The 22402-nt window shown below is 41.2% G+C and overlaps 1 protein-coding gene across 3 annotated transcripts in view; it reads right to left on the bottom strand.

The window, feature by feature from the left end:
* Positions 1-19575: 19575 nt before the first annotated feature.
* CERS3 (ceramide synthase 3) overlaps positions 19576-22402 on the bottom strand; it is a 107965-nt gene continuing 105138 nt past the window's right edge. For all 3 annotated transcript variants that reach the window (XM_082734218.1, XM_082734217.1, XM_082734216.1), the window contains one exon: positions 19576-19968. In XM_082734218.1, the coding sequence (XP_082590344.1) occupies positions 19801-19968 (168 nt within the window). In that variant the 3' untranslated portion in view covers positions 19576-19800. The remainder of the gene's footprint in view (positions 19969-22402) is intronic.

Below are 22402 nucleotides of genomic sequence, written 5' to 3'. Positions count from 1 at the left end.
GAACCTGTCCACCACCCAGTGAGACCAAGGAGAATAGAAAGTGTGAGGTGATGCACAGCACGGAAGAATGGCTGGCCAAGGATCCCAATTGTTCTTGTCCCAAACCCTAGATGAATGGGTTGGGCACCCACGGCATCTGCACAGGGACGGATGTCTTCCAGAGCAGCTCTGGAAGAGGCTCTTTCATTTATCTCTTTCTCTCTGAGCCTATTCTCCCTCTTGAAAAGCCTATGGATTTTGTCTCAATGCACCCTGCTCCCCCCCCCACCCCACCCCCAGGAGCCTTGTCCTTCTTTTTTTTTTTTTTTTTTTTTTTTTAAGATTTTATTTATTTGTCAGAGAGAGTGAGCGAGAGCGGGCACAGGCAGAGTGGAAGGCAGAGTCAGACGGAGAAGCAGGCTCCGGAGCCCGATGTGGGACTCGATCCCAGGACGCCGGGATCATGACCTGAGCCGAAGGCAGCTGCTTAACCAACTGAGCCACCCAGGCGTCCCGAGCCTTGTCCTTCTTAACAGGAGCTTGAGGGCCACCTGTTGGAAAGTTTTATATGCAAGGACAAAGGAGAATGACAGCCTGGCAAGGGGCTTTTGAAAGCAACAGGTTATGCGCGGGGGAGCATCCAGACAGCAGGCAGGGTTGGGGTGGCAGGAAGCAGGTCTCTGTTTCACTGGGACCCAGGATGGATTTCCTCAGTTTCTGCGTGACATTCTCGGCCCCAGCAGATTTTACTCACCACCTGACATGGGCTGAGTTACTTCCTTGATTACGGGTACTGGGGGTGAATGGGGGCTGTTCCCAGAGACCCAGGGATGCCAGCAGGAAAGTCTGGGGATATATGGCTGTCACTGGGTAGCAGGGGGGGGGGGGAAGCCAAGAAAACCACCACCGTAAGTGGCCACCTGCAGGGCAGGGCTCAGAGCCAAGCCTTGAGGGGAAGGTATGGGGTTTCCTGTTCAGATTTCAAGTGGGAAAGCTTCAGCCCTTTTGTATGGATCCTGTGTTCTGCCCAGCCTCTGCGGCTATGGCAAGGCACCCGAGTCCTTTACCCAAAAGTAAAGGAAAGAGCCTGGATGGGACTGAGTATCGCACGGTTGCAGTGGGCAAGTCCCTTCTCCTAGATGGACTTAGGTTTTCTCATTCAAAAAGGGACCCCTCCAGGAATCTTCAGTAATGGCCTGTTGCTGTTCTAACACCTGGGGCAGGAAGTAAAGCTCGACAAAATCATCTTATTGAAGGGGTTACTGGGAGATGGAAGGTAAAAGCATTGCCTTCCTCAGAGTCAGCAGACAGTGGGTGGAACCAGGCCCTCCACAGAGTTGGTGGGAACCCCCAGACCTCCTCATGTCTTTCCTTGGTTACCCCCTGCTACAATTCCAGAATGTATGGGGGTTTACAATAGAAAATCAAACCTGCACAAAATATTCCTAAGGGGTTGTGGATAGAGTAAAATATGAGAAAAATTCCCAACTTACACTATTCAAAATATATATTGGTGAACCCCAGTTATCCTCTCTTTTTCCAAAGGAGCAGCACATGCACAATCAGGCAGACAGGAAGGCTTCCACATGGGAAACTTAAACTCAGACTTCCCTTCCCTTTTAAGACATTCCACATGGAAAAAGGAGGGACTAACCTTCTTCAGGTCCCACTAGAGACAAATGTTATCCCATGACCCCTGGTCTGGGTCACTCAGAACAGGAAGGCTTCCCCTAGTTTCCTGGGGGGTGAGCCAGAGCTCTAGTAAGACTGGAAGCTCTGAGGTTGTAGTTAATATCTGAAATTATATCCCCTCACATAACATGTATAAAGGCAATCTTTCAGAAATCTAACATGATTGAAAAGCTTCCAGAAGAGCAGAAGGGAAACACATCTGCACAGGTACTGCAAAAAAAAAAAAAAAAAAAATCCTTACAGAAAAGATAGAAATGGGGGGAGAATTAAAGTCTGTAAATGAGAGAACTTAGAATATAAGTGTTCTATCAATAAATATGAATGTAATAAACTTACTTATTACAAGAGAAGACTTCCAGACAAGATGAAGTCAATGCATTTCTTCCTATTCTGTCCACTAAGTACAGTTTAAAACCCTGGATATTTTACCTCAAGTAAGCATGAGAAGACACCGAAAGGTAGAGAAAAGAAGGCAGACTGGCTAGGAACCTCAGGACCCAAGTAACAACACAGTGGCGACTTTGCGGATTTTCTTTCTGCCTCAAATCTAGTACTGAGTGCTGGAGAAGCTGGCAAACAATTTATCAGTGTCAATGGACACAGAGAGCCCTCCAAGAACCCTGTTCTCTTGGACAAGAGACTAGGAAAAGGAACTTAGCAAAACAGAAAACATCAACAATAATTCCTCTTCCCTACATGGCTTTACCCTTACTTCTGTCAGCAAAGATCATGGGGGAAGTCTAGACTTTCAGCAACTGTAACAAGGCATACTGGCCCCTTCCCTATGCTGGACTGGTATTACTGAACTCAGAGTGAGGAGTTGGGACATTCATTATCCAATGAGAATGAGAATGTAGCCGGCTCGGCAGGGTCAGTGGAAACCACATGGGGAAGCCATAAGGTGTCCTACTAGCCAGGGTGGCATCAGTGTATCAGCCTCTGTCTGGTGGGGAGCCTGAGAAAATAGAGTGAAATAGCTAACAACAACAACAAAAAAAGATGAATGTAGCTTTAGAGACCTGTGGAAATATAATAAATGAGCTAACACATGTGTCATTGGACTCCCAGATAAAAAGGAACAAAGACAGGGACTGGAAAGGTATTCAAATAAATAATGACTGAAAATTTTCTTAATTCAGTTGAAGACAGCAGCCTATGGATTTAAGAACCCGAGCAAACACAACAGAGAATAAATCCAAAGAAATTCATATCAACATGTGTCATAATCAAACTTTTAAAAACTGAAGGCAAAGGGCACCTGAGTGGCTCAGTTGGTCAAGCATCTGCCTTTGGCTCAGGTGATGATCCCAGAGTCCTGGGATTGAGCCCCATGTCGAGCTCCCTGCTCAGTGGGAAGCCTGCTTCTCCCTCTTTTCCCCACTCTTGCTCTCTCTCGCTATTTCTGACTCTCTCAGATAAATAAAATCTTTGAAAAATTAATTAAACATTAAAAAAACCCCAAAAACCTGAAGACAAAACTTAAAGCTACAAGAGACAAATGACACTGATAAGGGACAGACAATTCAAACAATGACAGATTTCACATCAGAGACCATAAAAACCATAAGGAAGTGACAGGGCATTTTTCAAATGCTGAAAGAAAATAACTATAATTACACACTTATTTAGTTACTTAATCCATAATTCTATATCTGGCAAAAATATCCTTCAAGAATGAAGGGAAAATCAGAACATCCTTTGCTGAGGGAAACAAGAAAATTTCAGCTCCTACCCTAAAAAAATGTCTGAAGAGAATTTTCAACACAGAAAGATACGATGAAAGAAGGAGTCTTAGAACACCAGGAAGGAAGGGAAAATAAATGGACTGAGTAATGATATGGGTGAGTATGACAGAGTCCTCCTCTGTTCAGCTTTTCTAAATTATGCATGACAATTGGAGCCCAAATTCTCACATGACCTGATATGGTTCTTAAAGTATGAAGAGGAAATCATTAAGGTAATTAATTTTATAAGTGGGGGTGGTAAAGGGACATAAGGGAAATAAGATTTTCACACACCACTTGATTTTGGAAAATGTCAACACTAGTGATTAATTATGCATGTACAATGTCATATATGCAGAGGAAACAATAAAGTACACAATAACAACTGAAAAATAAAATAAGAAAGAAAGAAAATCCTCCAAATTTCTTTTTATAAATTCAGCACAATATTTCTATTTAAAAAATTTAAGAAGACCACAAAATAGGGAACTACACAGTAGCATTTTTATGAACATCTACACTAAAATCTTCAAATACTGGCAAAAAAGAGTTAGTCAATTTAAAAATAACACACTGGGACCAAGAGGGGTTGATCCCCTTCGTGCCAGGCTAAGTTAATGGTAAGAAACTAGTATTATCACATTAACAGACAAAAACAATGATTAGGGCATGTGAGTGGCTCAGTTGGTTGGGCGACTGCCTTCAGCTCAGGTCATGATCCCAGAGTACCAGGATGGCGTCCTGCGTTGGGCTCCCAGCTCCAAGACGAGTCCGCTTCTCTTCTCTCATGCCCTCTCTCACTGTCTCTCTCTCAAATAAATAAATAAAATCTTAAAAAACAAAACAAAACAAAAAAAGATTAGATCAACACTACCAAGAAATGAATTTCAACACCCATTCCTAATTTTTAAAAACTGAAGGGAAAATAAAAGCCTGAAAATCTATCAGATGGGATGTTGACTGACTCAGCTGGTAGAGCATGTCATCCTTGATCTTGGGGTTGTGAGCCTGACAGTGTGTAAGGAGACTACTTTAAAAATAAATAAATAGAATTTTGTCACATTGAAAAGAAATTAAGTTTTTTTTTAAAAAAAATGAATGAATGAATAAATGAATGAATAAATAAAGGGGCACCTGGGTGGCTCAGTCAGTTAAACACTTGCCTTTGGCTCAGGTCATGATCCCAGGGTCCCAGGATCGAGCTCCTCATTGGGCTCTCTGCTCAGTGAGAAGCCTGCTTCAGTAGCTTTTCTAAATATTAACAAAAAAGAACATATAAAAAAGTAAAAATCTTTTTTTGCAATAATAGTCAAAAAGATACATCAATGTTTGGGTTCTGATGAACCAAGCCCCCCAATTCTACTGAGAGATACAAAAGAGGATTTAACTGAATAAAAACACAGACCTTACTCTTGAGTTTTAAGGAAAACTCAAAGTAATTTGTCAACTCCCCTCAATGAATTATAAATTCAAAGCAATCTTTAAAAATTGCATGCTATCAGGATTGGAGGTGAGGAGAGTGGAACCTACCAAAAGAATCTCTTGAATTCATCTAGCTTGTAATAAAATAAATGTTGGAAATAAAATTAAATAAAAGAAATATGTGAGATGGACCAGTGAAATTTGGAAATACAAGAGTAAATATGGGTCACTGACCCAACCATTTAAAAACCAATTATAAAGTTTTACTAATTAAAGCAATTTGGTATAGAATGAGTACTTTGGTGAAACAGAATGGGAAGTCCACATGGGAATTTAAGGGTGGTATTTCAAACACAAATACAAAGAAATTGTATTTAGCAAATGCCTTGAGGGATAATCAGCATTTCATTTCAAAGAAAAAGAATTCCTCCCCACCTTACCTCTTATACCAAAATAAATGCCAATGAACTGATAAATCCATGTTAGTTGTAACAAAAAGCATGAATGATTTTAGCAATAAGTTTATTTAGAGAAGACTTTCTAAGTAAGAAACAGACTCCAGAGACCTTTAAGGAAAAGGCTGATATATTTTACTACAGAAAAAATTTTAATTCATAGATACCTCCCTCCCCCAAAATACTACATATAAAGTCATAAGACCAAAGGCAAACTGGGAAAATTTTATATTACACGTGACATTAAAGAAACCGTCCTTCATTTAGAGCAAGCTTATAGAAACCTGTAAGGGAAAGAAAACTAAGCCAATAGAAAAATGGGTAAGCAAATAGAAGAAACACAAATGCTCTATCTCACTCACATTAAAAACATAAGAGACAAAAAAACCCAAAATACCCAAATTCTCAGACTGGAAAAAATGTCCAAGGTTTCTAGTTCCTGTTTCAGAGAAATGGCGACTTTCAAACACTATCAGAAATTAAATCTATACACCTTCTGGAAGGCACTTTGTGTCTACTAAAAGGAAAACTGCCTGTGCCCTTTGACCCAGAAATCCACCAGCAGAAATTTACCCCAAGGTAATTATGAGCGATAAGAAGAGTTAACATTTACTGAGTGCTTAGTATATATATGAAGGTAGGATATAAAATGCATTACGTGGATCACTTTATTTCTTAAAAATGACAAAATGAAGAAAGTTTTGTGCCCATCTTACATATGGGTAAACTGAAGGCTAAGAGATCCAGAGACTCACCCAAGAGAAGAGAGTAAATAACAGAGTAGGGATTTTAACCCAGGCAGCCTTGGTTAGATACTTCCCCCAAGGCCTGCTCACAGCAATATTATAAGAGCTAAAAAGTGGACAAAGTTCAAGCATCAGCAATATAAGACAAGTTGAACACTTGATGATCAGTTCCTGAGGACTACCGGGCGGCTCTTATAAAAGTGAATCGGATCTCTGTGTACTGATATGGAAAGATCTCTACAGTGCACTGTTGAGGAAAAAGCAAGAAACAGAGCAATGCCTAGACTTAGCATGCTGATCTTTTGCATTTAGAAGTGTATTGTATAATGCTGCCAATAGAGCAGCATTAGTCCAAACTGGTTGAAGGTACCCTCTCTGGAAGTTCACAGTCTTGGGGGGGCATACTCAGAAGGGGCGTCTGTGCCTTCATCTTCCCCCTTACTTGGACACATTTGAGTTTACATGGATAAAGGTAATGGAAGTACATACATGGACAACATAGGTATATACTGAGAATCCGAACACCTGTCACCACACCCCTGTCTCCATTAACATGACTATTTCCTTGTCTTCATTAGCATGACTTTACTATTCCAGAAGACTTCTGTCAGGCACAGAAATATATTGTCCATTTCAGGATCTTCTCAAGACCCATCAAACTCTTTAGTAGAAAGCATCAACAGATAGGTAATTGCATAAGAAACTTACAACTTCTTGAAGGCTTCATCTCCAGATCTTTACATTGTTGTTTTCACCAGTCCTAAACAGTTATATCCTGGTCTTTAACTCATCCTTAGTTGGATTTGAATCAAGTCTGGGCACTGAAAGAACCACAAACCCAATTTCAAATTCCCGATGCAGTCCAACCTTGCCCTTCCTCACTGAGCCCAAGCCTCTCTGGGGTCTCTGTCTTAGTAACAGGGTATGTTGAGGAGGTTTGGGGAGACAGCATTCGGCAACAGAATCATGCTAAAATAGGCATACAGATGTTTCTGGAAAGAATCACAAGGAATGTTACAAGTGCTTCCTTTTTTGGAGAAAGACTGTACACAGTTTTTCATTTTTCATTCAATACATTTTCATATTATTTTTGCATTACTTGAATGCTGTAACTAAGCACATGTACTACTTTAATTTCTGTTATTTTCAGTGCCAGTGGAATTATCTGGTAGTGAGATTATGGATTTTTATGTAAAAGATACTTTGGGTGCCAAAAATCTTTTTTAAGGATTTTGCTTATTTGGGAGAGAGAGAATGAGCAGGAAGCAGGAGGGGTAGAGGGAGAAGGAGAAGGAGAAGCAGGTTCCCCACTGAGCAGGGAGCCCAATGCAGGGCTCGATCCCAGGGCATCAGGATCATGACCTGAACCTAAGGCGGATGCCAAAGAGACACTTAACCAACTAAGACACCCAGGCGCCTGGTATCAGAAGTTTTTATAAAAAAGAACAGACTGTAGTCAATATCAGCTGTCTCAGAAAGGTAAGGGACTTAAAAGTGGCTAGATTTTTAATTTTAACAACTTACAAAAAATTATAATATACCTACAGAAAAGCATACATATCATAAGTGTACAGTCTGATGATTTATCACAGGCTGAACACACTTGGGTAACCATTATCCAGGTCCAAGGAAGAAAGTCATTGTACTTTTAAGCCCACTCTGGCCCAATCCAGGCATGGGGTCTCTCTTCTTCCCAAAGGTTAGCAGCATCCTGACTTCCACCACCATAGATTGGTTTTGTCTGTTTTTGAACTTTATAAAAAACAGAGACATAAATTATGCATTCATTTTTCTACCAGATTCCTTTGCAAAACAATACAATAGTTAAGAGGAACACACATGTCACAAATACCGCTCACTTCCATTGCTATATAGTATTCCATAATATAAATATACTACAGTTGGGGGTGTCTGGGTGACTCAGTGGGTTAAAGCCTCTGCCTTCAGCTCAGGTCATGATCCTGGGGTTGGGGTCGAGCTCCACATTGGGCTCTCTGCTCAGCGGGGAGCCTGCTTCCTCCTCTCTCCCTGCTTGCCTTTCTGCCTACTTATGATCTCTGTCTGTCAAATAAGTAAAAAAAAAAAAATCTTAAAAAAAATACTACTACAATTGACTTATCCATTCTACTTTTGATTGGTCTTTGGGAAATGCCCTGTTCGGGCTATTATGAACAGTGCTGGATTGTGTTATGGAACCTGGACCGGATCCCGATGGAAGGAACAAGCAGCCCTTGGAGACTTTGGAGGATCAGAGGTTTATTTGACAACAGGGGGCTCAGAGGAGGCTTGTCTCCAAAGGTCTGAACCCTGAGCACAAGCAGAGAGGGTAATTTATACCCTTCTACTTCCACATACTTGGCACTTTTGGCGCATGCGGAGAAACGGGTAGGAATGAAGAACCAGGAAGGGCTTTGAGAGAGACTGGAATTCCTTTGCTGGTTTGGTCGGCCATCTTAGAGTACAGTTTTTCCCTTATCATTCCCCCCTTTGATACCCTTTTAAACACCTAGTTTAGAGGACATAATTATCATCTACTAGGGGCCGATAGCCCTTTGAGACTAGTATCTGGGCAGTGGCTCACCTGGTAACAATGTTTTCTAAGAACTTAGCAATCCATCCTAAGGTTCCTAAGGTGGCCCAATAAGCAATAACAATAACAAATTTCTGGAATTCCAATCAGAAGGGACAGGAGCATAAAATCTGACTCCTGAGGTGAGGGATATCGTGCTGATGATAACCTGGGACCATGGTGAGCAGAGGTCCATCAGTTGATGGGGTCTCACTGAAGGTGGAGCAGGCCCATAGGGTCTGGTTGGGCTTTCCACTGGTGTGATTCGTCCGACTGGTGAGCCTTCTTTACTCTAAAGTGGTGGACCCACTGGGTGACACCTGAGACCTTGAAGGCAGTAGGGGTGGATAGAACAGTGTGGGGCCCTGTCCACTGTGGTTTAAGGGAGTCCTTTCTAAAACTTCTTGGGAGATGCACCTTAGAGTTTTCCCAAGGGCTTGGAGGTGTTTGGGCACTTCTAAGTTTCCAATCTGTTCAAGGTCTCTTCTGAGCCTGCTTATTACAGGGGGTGGCCTGCCATTGAGCCTCTGAGGTGAATTATAGCTACAGAAATCTTTAAAATCCAGTTGACTAGAACAAACGAGATCAATGACTTCCAACAGTTACGCTGTATAGAAGTGCCATGCTCAGGTCCAGGTATAAGGTAGCTGAGTTTAAAGTCTGATGAGTTTAGGGACGCCTGGGTGGCTCAGTTGGTTAAGCAGCTGCCTTCGGCTCAGGTCATGATCCCAGCATCCTGGGATCGAGTCCCACATCGGGCTCCTTGCTCGGCAGGGAGCCTGCTTCTCCCTCTGCCTCTGTCTGCCATTCTGTCTGCCTGTGCTTGCTCTCTCCCCCTCTCTCTCTCTGATAAATAAATAAAAAATCTTTTAAAAAAATTATAAAGTCTGATGGGTTTTAGGTGTTATTTCAGGTATATCTCTAAGCATAGCCTGGTATTTAATAAGTTGGTCTCCATCATCCATAGGTGGCCTTTGGTTTCTGAGACACTCTGGACCTGAGGTGAAGCCATTACAGTCAGGACTATCCCATGGTGAGCTTCAAGGCTCCTTTTACCAGAAGGGCTGTTCTATGCTTAGCTAAAGCCTTTTGCAATTGTACCTCAATAGAGGTGGCTTCTAGGATAAGTAGGACTAAAGGATGAAACCACTAAGAAATCTTTGAGGTAAAGCGTTAATATTCTAATTATAAAGGATAATTGGCAAGTGGGAGAAAACTTGTCAAGTGATAAGGGGCATCCCAGTGATTGCCTCATCAAATCCAATCATAAAGAAAATGGGGTCATCCATTTTCCCCACAAGTCTATAGTTAATCCTATGGAGTGGGGTATGCTTCTGGTTTTTAGGGAATTTTGCCATCCCAACCACACAGAACTGGTCAAGTTGATAGTTACAGTATACAACTGTTGGGGAATCCATCCCATTTTCCAGTTACTTAATCATGCGCCATGGGGTCCTGTTATTATCCCCATGGAACAAAAATCAAGAAGACAGTCTAAACCAGCTATGGTGCAACCTCTCTGAAGTTTACGTCCAGCTGTCTAGCTTAGGTAAACAGACATTTAAAGACAATCAAATCTAGAATTTAACCTCCACAAAGGAGGTTTAAACATTTTTTAATGTTTTTAATTAAATAATAAAAATAATAAAATAAATAAAATAATAAATATTATTATTTAAGTAAAATAAAAATAAAAAATAAAATAAAATAATAATAAAAAATAATGTAATTGTTTAAAATTTAAACAATTTTTCTCTCTAAAATAACCCTCATTTCCAGAGATAGCCAAATCAGGACTGATTTATTTGGAAAAAAAAAAAAAAACAAAACCAGGTTCAGTTTTAACAAACTTGTGCCTAATTATTTACACAAACTCAGTAGGAACAGTGAATGATCATATAGATTTTTTAGAATCTGCTTTGCTAGAACTTTTTATAATGAATCTCTAGGTTGAACTTTCAGCAGCCTCTCCGGGCCAGAAGCCAAGCCAACTAGTTGCCATCAGACATGACTGCAATACCTGTGAGATCTGGATGAATTCCTCTTCACAAAGTCCCCCAAGTACCCTGAGGTTCCTGCACCTGCCAGGAAGTGACATTCTTCACTCACCTGGTGAGGCTGCTGGGAACCTGTAAGTAAGGTATCAGGCCAACATTTCCAAGGGATTTATGGCTCCAGCTTTCATAAAGCCAACCTCCATTCCTTAAATCTATCTGGTCATATCTGAATCTAGGCATGTCTTTCTCAAATATGACATTCCAGTCAAAGCCTTGGTAAAATAACCAGTGTTTTCAATGGTGTCCTGTTACAAGGAGAACAGATTCTTTTTTTTTTTTTTAAGATTTTATTTATTTATTTGACAGACAGATCACAAGTAGCAGAGCAGCAGGCAGAGAGAGAGGAGGAAGCAGTGCTCCCCACTGAGCAGAGAGCCGATGCGGGGCTCGATCCCAGGACCCTGAGATCATGACTTGAGCTGAAGGCAGAGGCTTTAACCCTCTGAGCTACCCAGGTTCCCCAAGGGGAACAGATTCTTAATTGACCTTATGCAAATGCCTAGGACTGCCATGGAAGAAGGTATACTTACTGAGACCTTTTGAGTTTCAGATGGTTCAGATAGAGAAGAAAGCTGAATGCTTTTATTTGCTTACAAATGATTATTTTATCATGTTTCTGTAAGTCATAGAAATCTTAAATTTCCATAATCAGGAAGAGTGAACATTAAGGAACCAGTAATGTTTTTCAAACAAGGATCACAAAACTGTAGTCGTCTTTTTAGTTCACTTAGTCCCATGTTACTGATTTTTGTTCAGTTTGAATGCTGCTTTTACTTAGTCCTGGAAGTTCTTATTCATTTCAGTTCTGATCTTAAAGATATTGAATACCTATATTGTCCTAAAAGTCCTTTATATGAACCTCCTTGAAGATGAAACTCATTTTGCAAGACAAATAGGAAAAATTATAAATGACAAAAATCTCAGGAATGAACACTGTTGATGATCTAACAGGAGAGTTCACTACTATACAATTGACAAGGGAACTCGGTTATTCTGTGACACAGAACACTTCAATAGCCAGAACCAGAATGTTATTTACCAAACGAGCAAGCCCAACTAGTCAACTAGACTTTGTTCACGATTTAAATCTTGGGGAAGTTTGTTAAAATGCTAGAAAGTTTTAAAGCACGGGCCTAAATAGGATTAGGGATGTTAAAGACCTGATAAAAGCAAGACAAAGAAAGCAGTTTTTCTAGGCAGACACTGGAGAAAACAACTATTTGCATTTTCTTATCAAGAGCAGACCAACAAATAGAGAACACTTTGCCTTTTTGACCAGAGAGAAAGCAGACTTTCAGTCTTAAACCAATGTACTTTAAATCCATTCATTTCAATCTTGGTCCCTCCCAACCACATCTAAAATTCCGTTCCAAGAAGTTTTTCTTCCATAAACCTTCTACAACTTTCCTTTGCATTTAGATTTTATCCCAAGCCTTTTTCTTTTTCCCTAAACAACCATCTCCTTTATGACAAAATTACTTCCTTTACCTTCAAGAAAATGCATTCCCATTCCTTATCTTCCTTACATATCTCCTACTTTTCCAAATACAGAGTTGTTTCCCTTATTTCCATCAGTTTTAGTTATAGCTGGCAGAATTTTACACTCTTAGAAACACCTTAGTCCCCAGTGATGAGCAAGTATTAACCAATCATAAACTGTTACAACAGAATTCTTCAAATGGCAAATTTATGAATCAATTAAGCACAAAACATGTTTACCAAAAGATTTAAATATCCTTAGTTCTTTGCAATAAGAAGTCAATAACACAAACGTGTGTCCAGTAATCAGTGACTTGGCACTTTCTCCTATTTGGAAAAAAAAAAGACCTAGATTCCATTTATCATCCAAGCAAAACTTTAAAGTTTTAGTTCACCAAAGACTTTGAAAGCTGTCTTAACAATTATCCAAGGAAACTTCGAGACAATTAACCATCAGCGCAGTCATTTTTCTGCTAACAAATTGCAACAGGGGTAACAGGAGGTTATTAGACCTTCAGTAAACCTTGATAGAGTAAGTTTCACATTTACTGCTGATAACTTAAAAGACACGTCTATCTTAATTAAATCAACAAACTTAGCTTACATACTGAATTATGTTCCACCTGGATCCTCCCCATGGTCATTTTCACCTGAGGCACGTGGAGAAATCTGGAGTGGTGTTAGGTCCAGGAGGTGCCCTCCTTGCTCCTTGAAGGTGAAGGGAGGAGCCAGGGTCCCTGAGACTCCGAGGATGGTCTAGAAGCCAGTAATGCAGGCTGCACCCAAGGTGGCACAGAACCAGAGAAGCAAGATGGGGAAGTAAAAGAGACAAAGTGGTGTAGGCAGTCCACATCAGGCCAGAGAAGACAGGGAATTTCCCCAAAACAAGGGGAGTTTCGGCAGCTGCTTAGGAATATTCCTTGAAATCCCTGTCCTGAAGGACACCTGGGACCATGACCTGAGTGTAAGTGCCATCCAGATGTACCCCCTTAAACAATAAGTATGAGACATGCTGTTTCTGTCTGGATCAGTTTTCCTGTGGGCTGTCAGAGCTGCTAAATCAGGTATCTCCCCACACATGCCCCTTAGAAGCTGGGGGAGCACTGTCTTCCTGCAGCTCAGCGTTAGGCCCCAGGTCAGAGGAGGACTGTGGTCCCCATACTTCCTGATCGGTTCATCCTCGTCCAGAACTCATTTCCCTTGCTGCCCCTGATGCCCTGGGCAGGGCCTCCCTGATAGACTTTGCTTCCTTACAGCTGTTGGGCTCCTTTATCTGGGCTATAAATATCCTGCTTTGATTCCTCCTATTAGCATAGAATCGGACCCATAGGGGCAGAGTTTGGGCTATCTGAAGCCAAGAATCAATATATGGGAATTGGTCAGAGTGTCTGGGAATCCTGACCATAATTTTGTAAATGATCTGGACAGTGGGTATGTCTCAGAGGGCCAGCTGATGCCAAGGCTGGCCCATTATGATTCAGACAATGTGCCTAATTTTCCAGGATATGTTTTGATCCCATAGTCTCCTTAGAATCCCTTCTTAAGGGGTGCCTGGGTGGCTCAGTGGGTTAAAGCCTCTGCCTTCAGCTCAGGTCATAAACCTGGGGTGGAGCCCTGCATTGGGCTCTGTGCTGGGCGGGAAGTCCACTTCCTCCTCTCTCTCTCTCTCTCTCTGCCTGCCTCTCTGCCTACTTGTGATCTCTTCTCTGTCAAATAAATAAATAAAATCTTTAAAAAAAAAAAATCCCTTCTTAAAATTTTTGAGCACACAGTCTAACTGTAGGTTTTGAAGAACTTCCTCCCACAACTGGCAGAAGCTCTCTCGTCTACCCTGTGTGTTCCCTCCCTGGGTTGTTGGCATAAAGGCAAACAAAGGGTGGGTGTCCCTCCAAAGGAGAGACCAGTCAGATGCCTGCCTGTCGCCCTCCCAGAGAGACCTGGGTGCCTCGTAGCCAAAGCGAGTCCATATAAACCCGGGACTGGCACTCCAAAAGGGGGTCACCTTAGACCTTACGAGGTCACCACAGAAACAGGTTAGGGCCCATTTGGTCTCCATAGGTTTCTGGGGACCCTAAGGGTGTCCCACCGTGGAGCCACAGAATCAGTCTGCCCGACAAGCCAGGACAAACTGCACATTTCCACATTCACACCGAAGTTACTAGAGTTCCTCTCCCCCTGGGAGGCCCTGACCTGTGGAATTCCTTTAGGAAATTCCTTCCTGCGCACCCCCCACTTCCAGGGGGTTCCTGACCCGAGGGATGCCCCACCCCAACCCCGGGAGTCCCAACCTGTGAGACCTCTAAGAGGTCTGTGGGACGTGATCAGTTTCCCCTTCCACCCTGCCGGTGTGGGGGCGGGCTGGCTGTTCCTGCTGCCCCAGGCCTTACGGGAATCCCATGTCCGGACCGGGTCCTCACCTGCCAAATCGCCTTTGAGTCTAGTGGGAACAGCCGGGCGGGGCTGATCAGGGACAACCTGGCAGGAAACTGCTGAAAATTAGGTAGGGTGTGCCTTCTCCATTAGGATCCCTCCTTCCGTCACCCAATGGGCCAGGGCGGGTGGGATTCCCGGTCAAGGAACCAAATGTTATGGATTCTGGAGTAGATCCTGACGGAAGAACCAAGTGGCCCTCCGAGACTGTGGAGGATCAGAGGTTTATTTGATAATGGTGGTGGGGGTGGGGGGGGGGGCTCAGAGGATGGTGGTCTCCAAAGGTGTGAGTCCCCAGCACAGGCAGGGAGGGTAATTGATGCCCTTCTACTTCCGCATACGTGGTACTTTGGCGCTTGCGGGAAACGGGTAGGAATGCAGAACCCTGAAGGGCCTTGAGACAGGGGCTGGAATTCCCTGGCTGGTTTGGTCTGCCTTCCTAGAGTCTGGTTTTTCCCTTCTCAGTCGGAACATTCACGTGCATTCTTCTGGTGTTCCTGTGTGTGCCTTTAAATACAGACCTAGGAGTAACACTGCTGGATTATAATATGTGCATGCATCCAATTTTAGGAAATGATGACAAACGTTTTCCCCAAGTGGCTCTCACAGCCCTCCTCCAGCAGGGCATGATGTTTGACGGTTCTATGTGGTCACCCTTAGTACTAGGGGTCTCCTAATGATTAATGAACTTGAACTTGAGCACCTTTTGTATGTTAATTGGACCATATGATATTGTGTAAAGCATCTGATTAAGTGCCTTGCTGATTTTTTTTTTTTAATTGGGGTGTTAGGGTTTTTTTGTTTGTTTGTTTACTTTTTTAGGAGTTCTTTATGTTTTGGATATGAGCCCTTTTTCAGTTTAAATTGTCATAGATATTTCTGTGGCTTGCTTTTTTCCTCTCTTAATGGAGTCAGTTGAGAAATAGAACTTCTTTATTATTATTTAGTCGATTTGTTAATATTTTCCTTGATGCCTGATACTTTATCTTTTAAGAATCTTCCGCCTATCTTAAGATCATGAGGTTGGATGTCCTCTTGTGTTTCCCTCTGGAAGCTTTATTATTTCACCTTTCACATTTAGATCTACAAAAAACCCTGACATTTATTTCATGTATGATGTTAAGTAGAGATCAGGTTTCATTATTATGCTTAAAGATAGCCAACTGCCCATATATGCATGAGTTTGTTCCTGGACTTCATGTAATTTTATTGTTCCATTTGTCTGTCTTTGTACCAATTTCACACTGCTTTACTATCTTTTTGTAATAAGTCCTGCATTTAGTAAAATGAGTTCTCCCGCTTTGTTCTTTTCAAGATTGTCTCAGCCAGTCTTGTTCCTTGATATTTATGTATATATTCATACACATTCACACACACACACACACACACACACACACACACACACACAAAATGTGTGGGGATTATTGCATTTACGTTTGTGATAAGAGCTTTTATTTCATTTTTTCAAGCCTTGTAATTTTTATTTCTTGAAATATTACATTGGGCAGGGTGAAAATTACAGCGTTGAATATATTCAGGATGATGGGCTTCATTAAAAATAGTGGACATCCCCATCTCAGTGATAATTCCTGTGGGAAAACCTTTCAGCATTTGGCCATTATCACATTATAGGATACTGGCTTCATGCTTTCTGAAGATGCTATTTACCAGATTAAGGAAGTTCCTTCCTATTTTTCTGTGCTTTTGTTTTGTTTTGTGTGTGTGTTGCTGTTTTGTTTTGTTTTTTTGATGAATAGATGTTGAACTTTATCTAAAGCTTTTGAAGACATGGCATTTTCCTTTGTTCTTTTAAAATGGTGAATAACATTGATTTTCAAACAGTAAATCAACCACAAGTTCCTGAAATAAACCTAACTTGTTTGTCCTACACTCTCCTCTTTACTACGTATTGCTGAATTCAGTTTGCTCGTGTTGAGGAATTTCACGCCTATGTTCACAAGTGACTCAGCCAATAACTGTTGGGTTTTTGCCTCTTAATATTCTTGCCAGATTTTGGTACTGAGATTATACAGGCCTTCAAAAACAAGTGTGGGAGCGTTCCTTTTGCCTCTACAAAAGTTTGTACCATACTTGCGTTAATTCTTCCTTAAATATTGGAAGAATTCACTGAATGAGCCATCTGGGCCCAGAGATTCGTTTTTTCGTGGGATGGAGGAGTGCATTTTGAAATTTAAGATTTTATATAGTCTTTTATATAGAAATACATTTTATACCATTTATTTTTATTATTATTTATAACATGTATTATATGTAATTAAAATAATGTTATTATATATTTATATATTATTTATTTATATAAATACATATATATTTAAACATCTACTTCTTTTTGTGCCCATTTTGATGAGTTGTGTTCTTCTAGGAACTTATATATATTCATACCTTCAAGTTTATTGATATAAAGTGGCTCATAATATTCTCTTACTTTTTGAATGTCTACTTGATCTATAGTCACAGTGAAAGTGTGGTGAAGAAAGTACCTTTAGGATCAGTCCCCTCTCTTAGCATTTCAACACTGCCTTGTGCCACAGGGCTCAGATGCCATGACCCAGGTTAGACTCTAGCCCACAGTGGTCTGTCTGTCCTCACTGTACACAGCCAAGAGGCTCACCACCAGCCAGGCCGGAACTGCAGCCCTAATGTCCTGTCTTGACCAGGCCTTCCTAGAGGCCTGGCAAATCTTTTCTTCCACTTCCAGGTGAGACCAGTCATGAGGTCTAAGAAGCCAGGCAATGTGTCCATTGAGTCCACTCCACCAACATCCATGTTGGATTCTGTCTTTGTTTTACTGGAAGTCATTTCATTACCATCACAGTAACATGGGTGGCACAGTGGACTGTATTTTCATAAAGTCGTCTGGTATAGTATGAGCCCCTTTTCCTGGCAGGAAGAGAGGTTTACCTTTGAAATTGATCACAGAAGCCTTTAAGGATGTTACAAAAATGTGCATCTACCTCTCCAGAGGTATTTCATGCTTCTGACTGTATCACAGACCCTTGAAGTTGGCATATTAATGTTACCCTCCACATTTAAATAAGAAAAAGAGAACTGGAGGATAGAGCATCTGATACACTTTTTTTTTTTAACCTAAGTGAGAAGATATTTGGTACAGAGACAAGACAAAAATAAATCAAGGGAAAAATAGCCTGTTAACCGGAAACATAAAAAATAATGTCTCAATGGGCTTTTCTTCCACCAAAAATAATAATAATAATATAATATTAATAATAACAGCTATGTCCTAAAGTGAGTAGAGGCATTTTCAATTTATAATATAACATTGTACATATAATACATATGTTATTGTGCTCATCAAAGCAAATAACATGCAGAGAAAACTCGATATATGTTTTTCTGTTGTTCTAGTGATTCCTCAAAAAGAGATTTTGGATGAGGAAATAATTCTGAAGAGTTTTGGGTTTTTGTTTTGGTTTACCCATGAAGGTTTTAAAAATATCCTTTTCTTGAAACAAAAAAAAAATGAAAAACAAAAACAAAAACAAAAACGCAGACATCTTTGCAGCGCAGCGCCCTTCCCATTCTAGAAGCTGTAGGCCACATTCAGTGGGGCCCACATGGATGTCTTTACTAGTTCCCACAGCCCTGGATCCCCTGGGGCTTTATAATATGGGTCCCTGAGCAAGACAGGATAAAGGTGGGAAATGTGGCCCAAGAATCTGTGAGTTTGGGGAGGGGGATGTTTGCATATTCTGCTCAGGCTTTTCCCTGACAAGGCTCTGCTCTCCTCAGTCAGCAGGACCCTGAAGTCTCTGAGGTCAGATGTACCCCCTGTGGAGGGCTGCCAGCTAGTGGGCTACTGACCCGCCAGCCCCCTACTGACCCACAAGGCTCATAGCTGAATCTGTCTTCCCAGAGGGGTTGGAAACCCTGGGAGCTATCATTGACCAACACCTGTCCTTGGACATTTCTCAGGGGTATTTTCTAGTCTTCTGCTTTGTTCTGTTTTACTCTCATGAAGTCTGATTGGTTGGACAGCAGAGATGGAAAAAGGCTGCAACCTCTTTCTGTTTTCAAGATTTCCCTTTGGTCAGGAGCTCGCATGCACGTCTTGCTCCAAAGGTTCAGCCTTTCTGCAAAATAATGACTCGTGAGCAGCCTGCCCTAGGTCTGACTCCCCTGGACTGGCCCCAGATGGACTGCACTGCTGACTGGGCAGTTCTGTCGGCCTGAATGAGGGGCTCAGGGCAGCGGTAGCCAAGTTCGCCTCTTAGAAAGGAAGCAAGGGAGAGCCCAGCAAAAGACAGGAAGGAAAGGGGCCCAGGCTCACTCTCCTTGGCCAGAGGCAGGGCGAGGGTGGGGAGGAGACTTGGGGCAGAGAACTGGGGGGAATTTGAGACTCACCCTTGGGGATCTAACAAACATACAGTTACCAGATAAAATGGAAAGAGCCTTCTGAATATTTCCATTTCTGGATATCTCCAGACCCACTTAAAAAGAATTCTTTAAGATTGTGCTTTTTGTTCAGGCCCATTCAGTGCCAAGTTTAACAAGGTTTTTCTCTCTCAAACAGAGCTGGAATTGTAGTGAAATGAGGGTCAGGTCCCTGTCACTTCAGAGTGGACAGTACACTTTCACTTCCATTATCTCATTCTATCCTTACTCCAACCCTGGGAGGTAGGCAAGACAAATATCATGTATTCCTGCTGGAGAGGATGAAGCATCAAGGCTTGGAGGGTTTAAAGAACTGCCCATGGCAGAAAGTGGCCAGTGAGCCCTGGAAGCCTGGTCCACTCACTTCTGCCACTTCCGTGTTGCCTCCTCAAACTCATTGTTTTGGGGAAGAAATGAGCTGCTTTCTGTGGCTGAACACACATGAAAAAGTGGGTTACCTTAGCACTTCTCAGGCCATCCTGAGGGTGAACAAGGTGGCAAGGGGAATGGCCTGCAACCAAGTAAGCTCACATACATGAATGAACACAACTGAACTAAAATGGTTCTCTGGAGAAATCTTTGAAATCTTTGACCAGTCTGAGTCCTAACTGCAGTAAAATCCATAGGGATGCTATATTTAACGTTTCAACACAAGTGAACAACATTTTGTTTAAATACATCTTGGAAGGGGGGAACATGGTGGTTAAAAAGATGGGAGGGCAGAATTGGGGGTCCCTGTAGCTCCTGTAGGCCACAGGGATGGAGGGGGAAGCAACTCTGGCTTCCAGCAGCCCTCAGAGCACACTGTGCCCCAGGAGCCACGTGGGCTTCAAGCTAATGGCCATGTTGACCGTTGGGAATAAGGTCCCTGTTGGCCCCGAGGCCATTCTTCAAACAGTCTCTCTCTTTGCCTTTGGTGATTTCTTCCTTCTCCTCCTCCTCTTCCTCTTCTTCTTCATCCTCATCCTCATCCTCATCTTCACTCCTCACATCCTGGATGTTCTAGAGAAAGAAAAGAATGGGCTGTGAGTGCTAACCCTCCAGAAAGTGGCTTGAGTGAATAAGAAAACTCAAATTCCAAACTCAGAAAGAAAACACAATATTCAAAAACCAAAAGTTCACCAAGGTAGAATATATCCTGGGTCACAAAATCAATCTTAACAAAAAAGAATTGAAATCATGCAAAGCATGTTTTAGAGCATAATGGAATTAATGTTGAAATGAATATAAAAATAAGGAAAATCTCAAAACAGTTGGAAATGAAACAATACACCTTTGACAATGGATCAAAGAGCAAGTCACAAGGGCTTTTAGAAAATATTTTGTACTAAATTGAAAATACAGTGTATTAAAATTTGTCAAATGTAGCTAAAGTAGTGCTTTTAAGGAAATTTATAGCACTAAATGTTTATATTAGAAAAGAAGAAAATTCTCAAATAATTTGAGCTTCCATCTTAAGAAACCAGAAAAAAAGTAAAATAAACCCAAAGCAAGCAAAAGGAAGGAGAAAAATAAATAAAGAAATCAGTGAAATTTAAACAGAAAAAATAATAAAGAAAAGCAATAAAACCAAAAGCTGGTTCTTTGGAAAGTTATATAAAATTGATTAATCACTAGCAAAATTGACAAAGAAAAAGAAAGAGAAGGTACAACTTGCCAGAAAATAAAAAGGAAATTTGACTATGGATACTATAGATATTATGAACAGTTTTAGGCATATATATTTGACAATTTAGATGAAATGGACCAACTCCTCAAAAACCACAGACTACCAAAATTCACACAAGATGGCACAGATAACCTAAATAGTCATATAATTGTGAAAGAAATTAAATCAGCTAAAAAGCTGGGAAAGAAAATCATCAGGCCCAGCAGTTTTCACTGGAAAATTCTATGAAACATATAAAGAAGAAATAACACCAAATTTCCACCAATCTCTTCCATTTGATAGAAGAGGGAATACTTCCCAGTTTATTTTATGAGGCCAGAATTACCCTGATATCAAGGTCAGAAAAAGACAATATAAGAAAGAACAACTACAGACCAATATCTCTAATAAGAGTATATATATTTTAAAAAAAGCCTCAATGAAAATATACAGTGGAAAAAAGACAGTCTCTTCAGTAAATGGTGCTGGGAAAATTGGACAGCTATATGTAGAAGAATAAAACTTGACCATTCTCTTACACCATACACAAAGATAAACTTGAAATGGATAAAAGACATCAACGTGAGACAAGAATCCATCAGAATCCTAGAGGAGAACATAGGCAGTAACCTCTTCGATATCAGCCACAGCAACTTTTTTCAAGATATGTCTCCAAAGGCAAAGGAAACAAAAGTGAAAATGAACTTTTGGGACTTAATCAAGATCAAAAGCTTCTGCACAGCAAAGGAAACAGTCAAGAAAACAAAGAGGCAATCCATGGAATGGGAGAAGATATTTGCAAATGACAGTACAGACAAAAGGTTGATATCCAGGATCTATAAAGAACTTCTCAAACTCAACACACACAAAACAGATAATCATGTCAAAAAATGGGCAGAAGACATGAACAGACACTTCTCCAATAAAAACATACAAATGGCTATCAGACACATGAAAAAATGTTCATCATCACTAGCCATCAGCGAGATTCAAATTAAAACCACATTGAGATACCACCTTGCACCAGTTAGAATGGCCAAAATTAGCAAGACAGGAAACAACATGTGTTGGAGAGAATGTGAAGAAAGGGGAACCCTCTTACATTGTTGGTAGAAATGCAAGTTGGTGCAGCCACATTGGAGAATGGTGTGGGGATTCCTCAAGAAATTAAAAATAGAGCTTCCCTATGACCCTGCAATTGCACTACTGGGTATTTACCCCAAAGATACAGATGTAGTGAAAAGAAGGTCCATCTGTACCCCAATGTTTATAGCAGCAATGGCCACAGTCGCCAAACTGTGGAAAGAACCAAGATGCCCTTCAACGGATGAATGGATAAGGAAGATGTGGTCCATATACACTATGGAGTATTATGCCTCCATCAGAAAGAATCAATACCCAACTTTTATAGCAACATGGATAGGACTGGAAGAGATTATGCTGAGTGAAATAAGTCAAGCAGAGAGAGTAAATTATCATATGGTTTCACTTATTTGTGGAGCATAAAAAATAACATGGAGGACATAAGGAGATGGAGAGGAGAAGGGAGTTGAGGGAAATTGGAAGGGGAGATGAACCATGAGAGACTATGGACTCTGAAAGACAATCTGAGGGTTCTGAAGGGGCGGGGGGTGGGAGGTTGGGGGTACCAGGTGGTGGGTATTATGGAGGGCACGTATTGCATGGAGCACTGGGTGTGGTGCATAAACAATGAATTCTGTTACACTGAAAGGAAAAAAAAAAACAGCCCAAATCAAACCCAGTAATGTATAAAAATAATAATACATC

The sequence above is a fragment of the Mustela nivalis genome (genome assembly GCF_964662115.1).
Source record: "Mustela nivalis genome assembly, chromosome: 6".
NCBI lineage: Eukaryota > Metazoa > Chordata > Mammalia > Carnivora > Mustelidae > Mustela > Mustela nivalis.
This window is presented reverse-complemented; position numbering and strand designations above follow the sequence as displayed.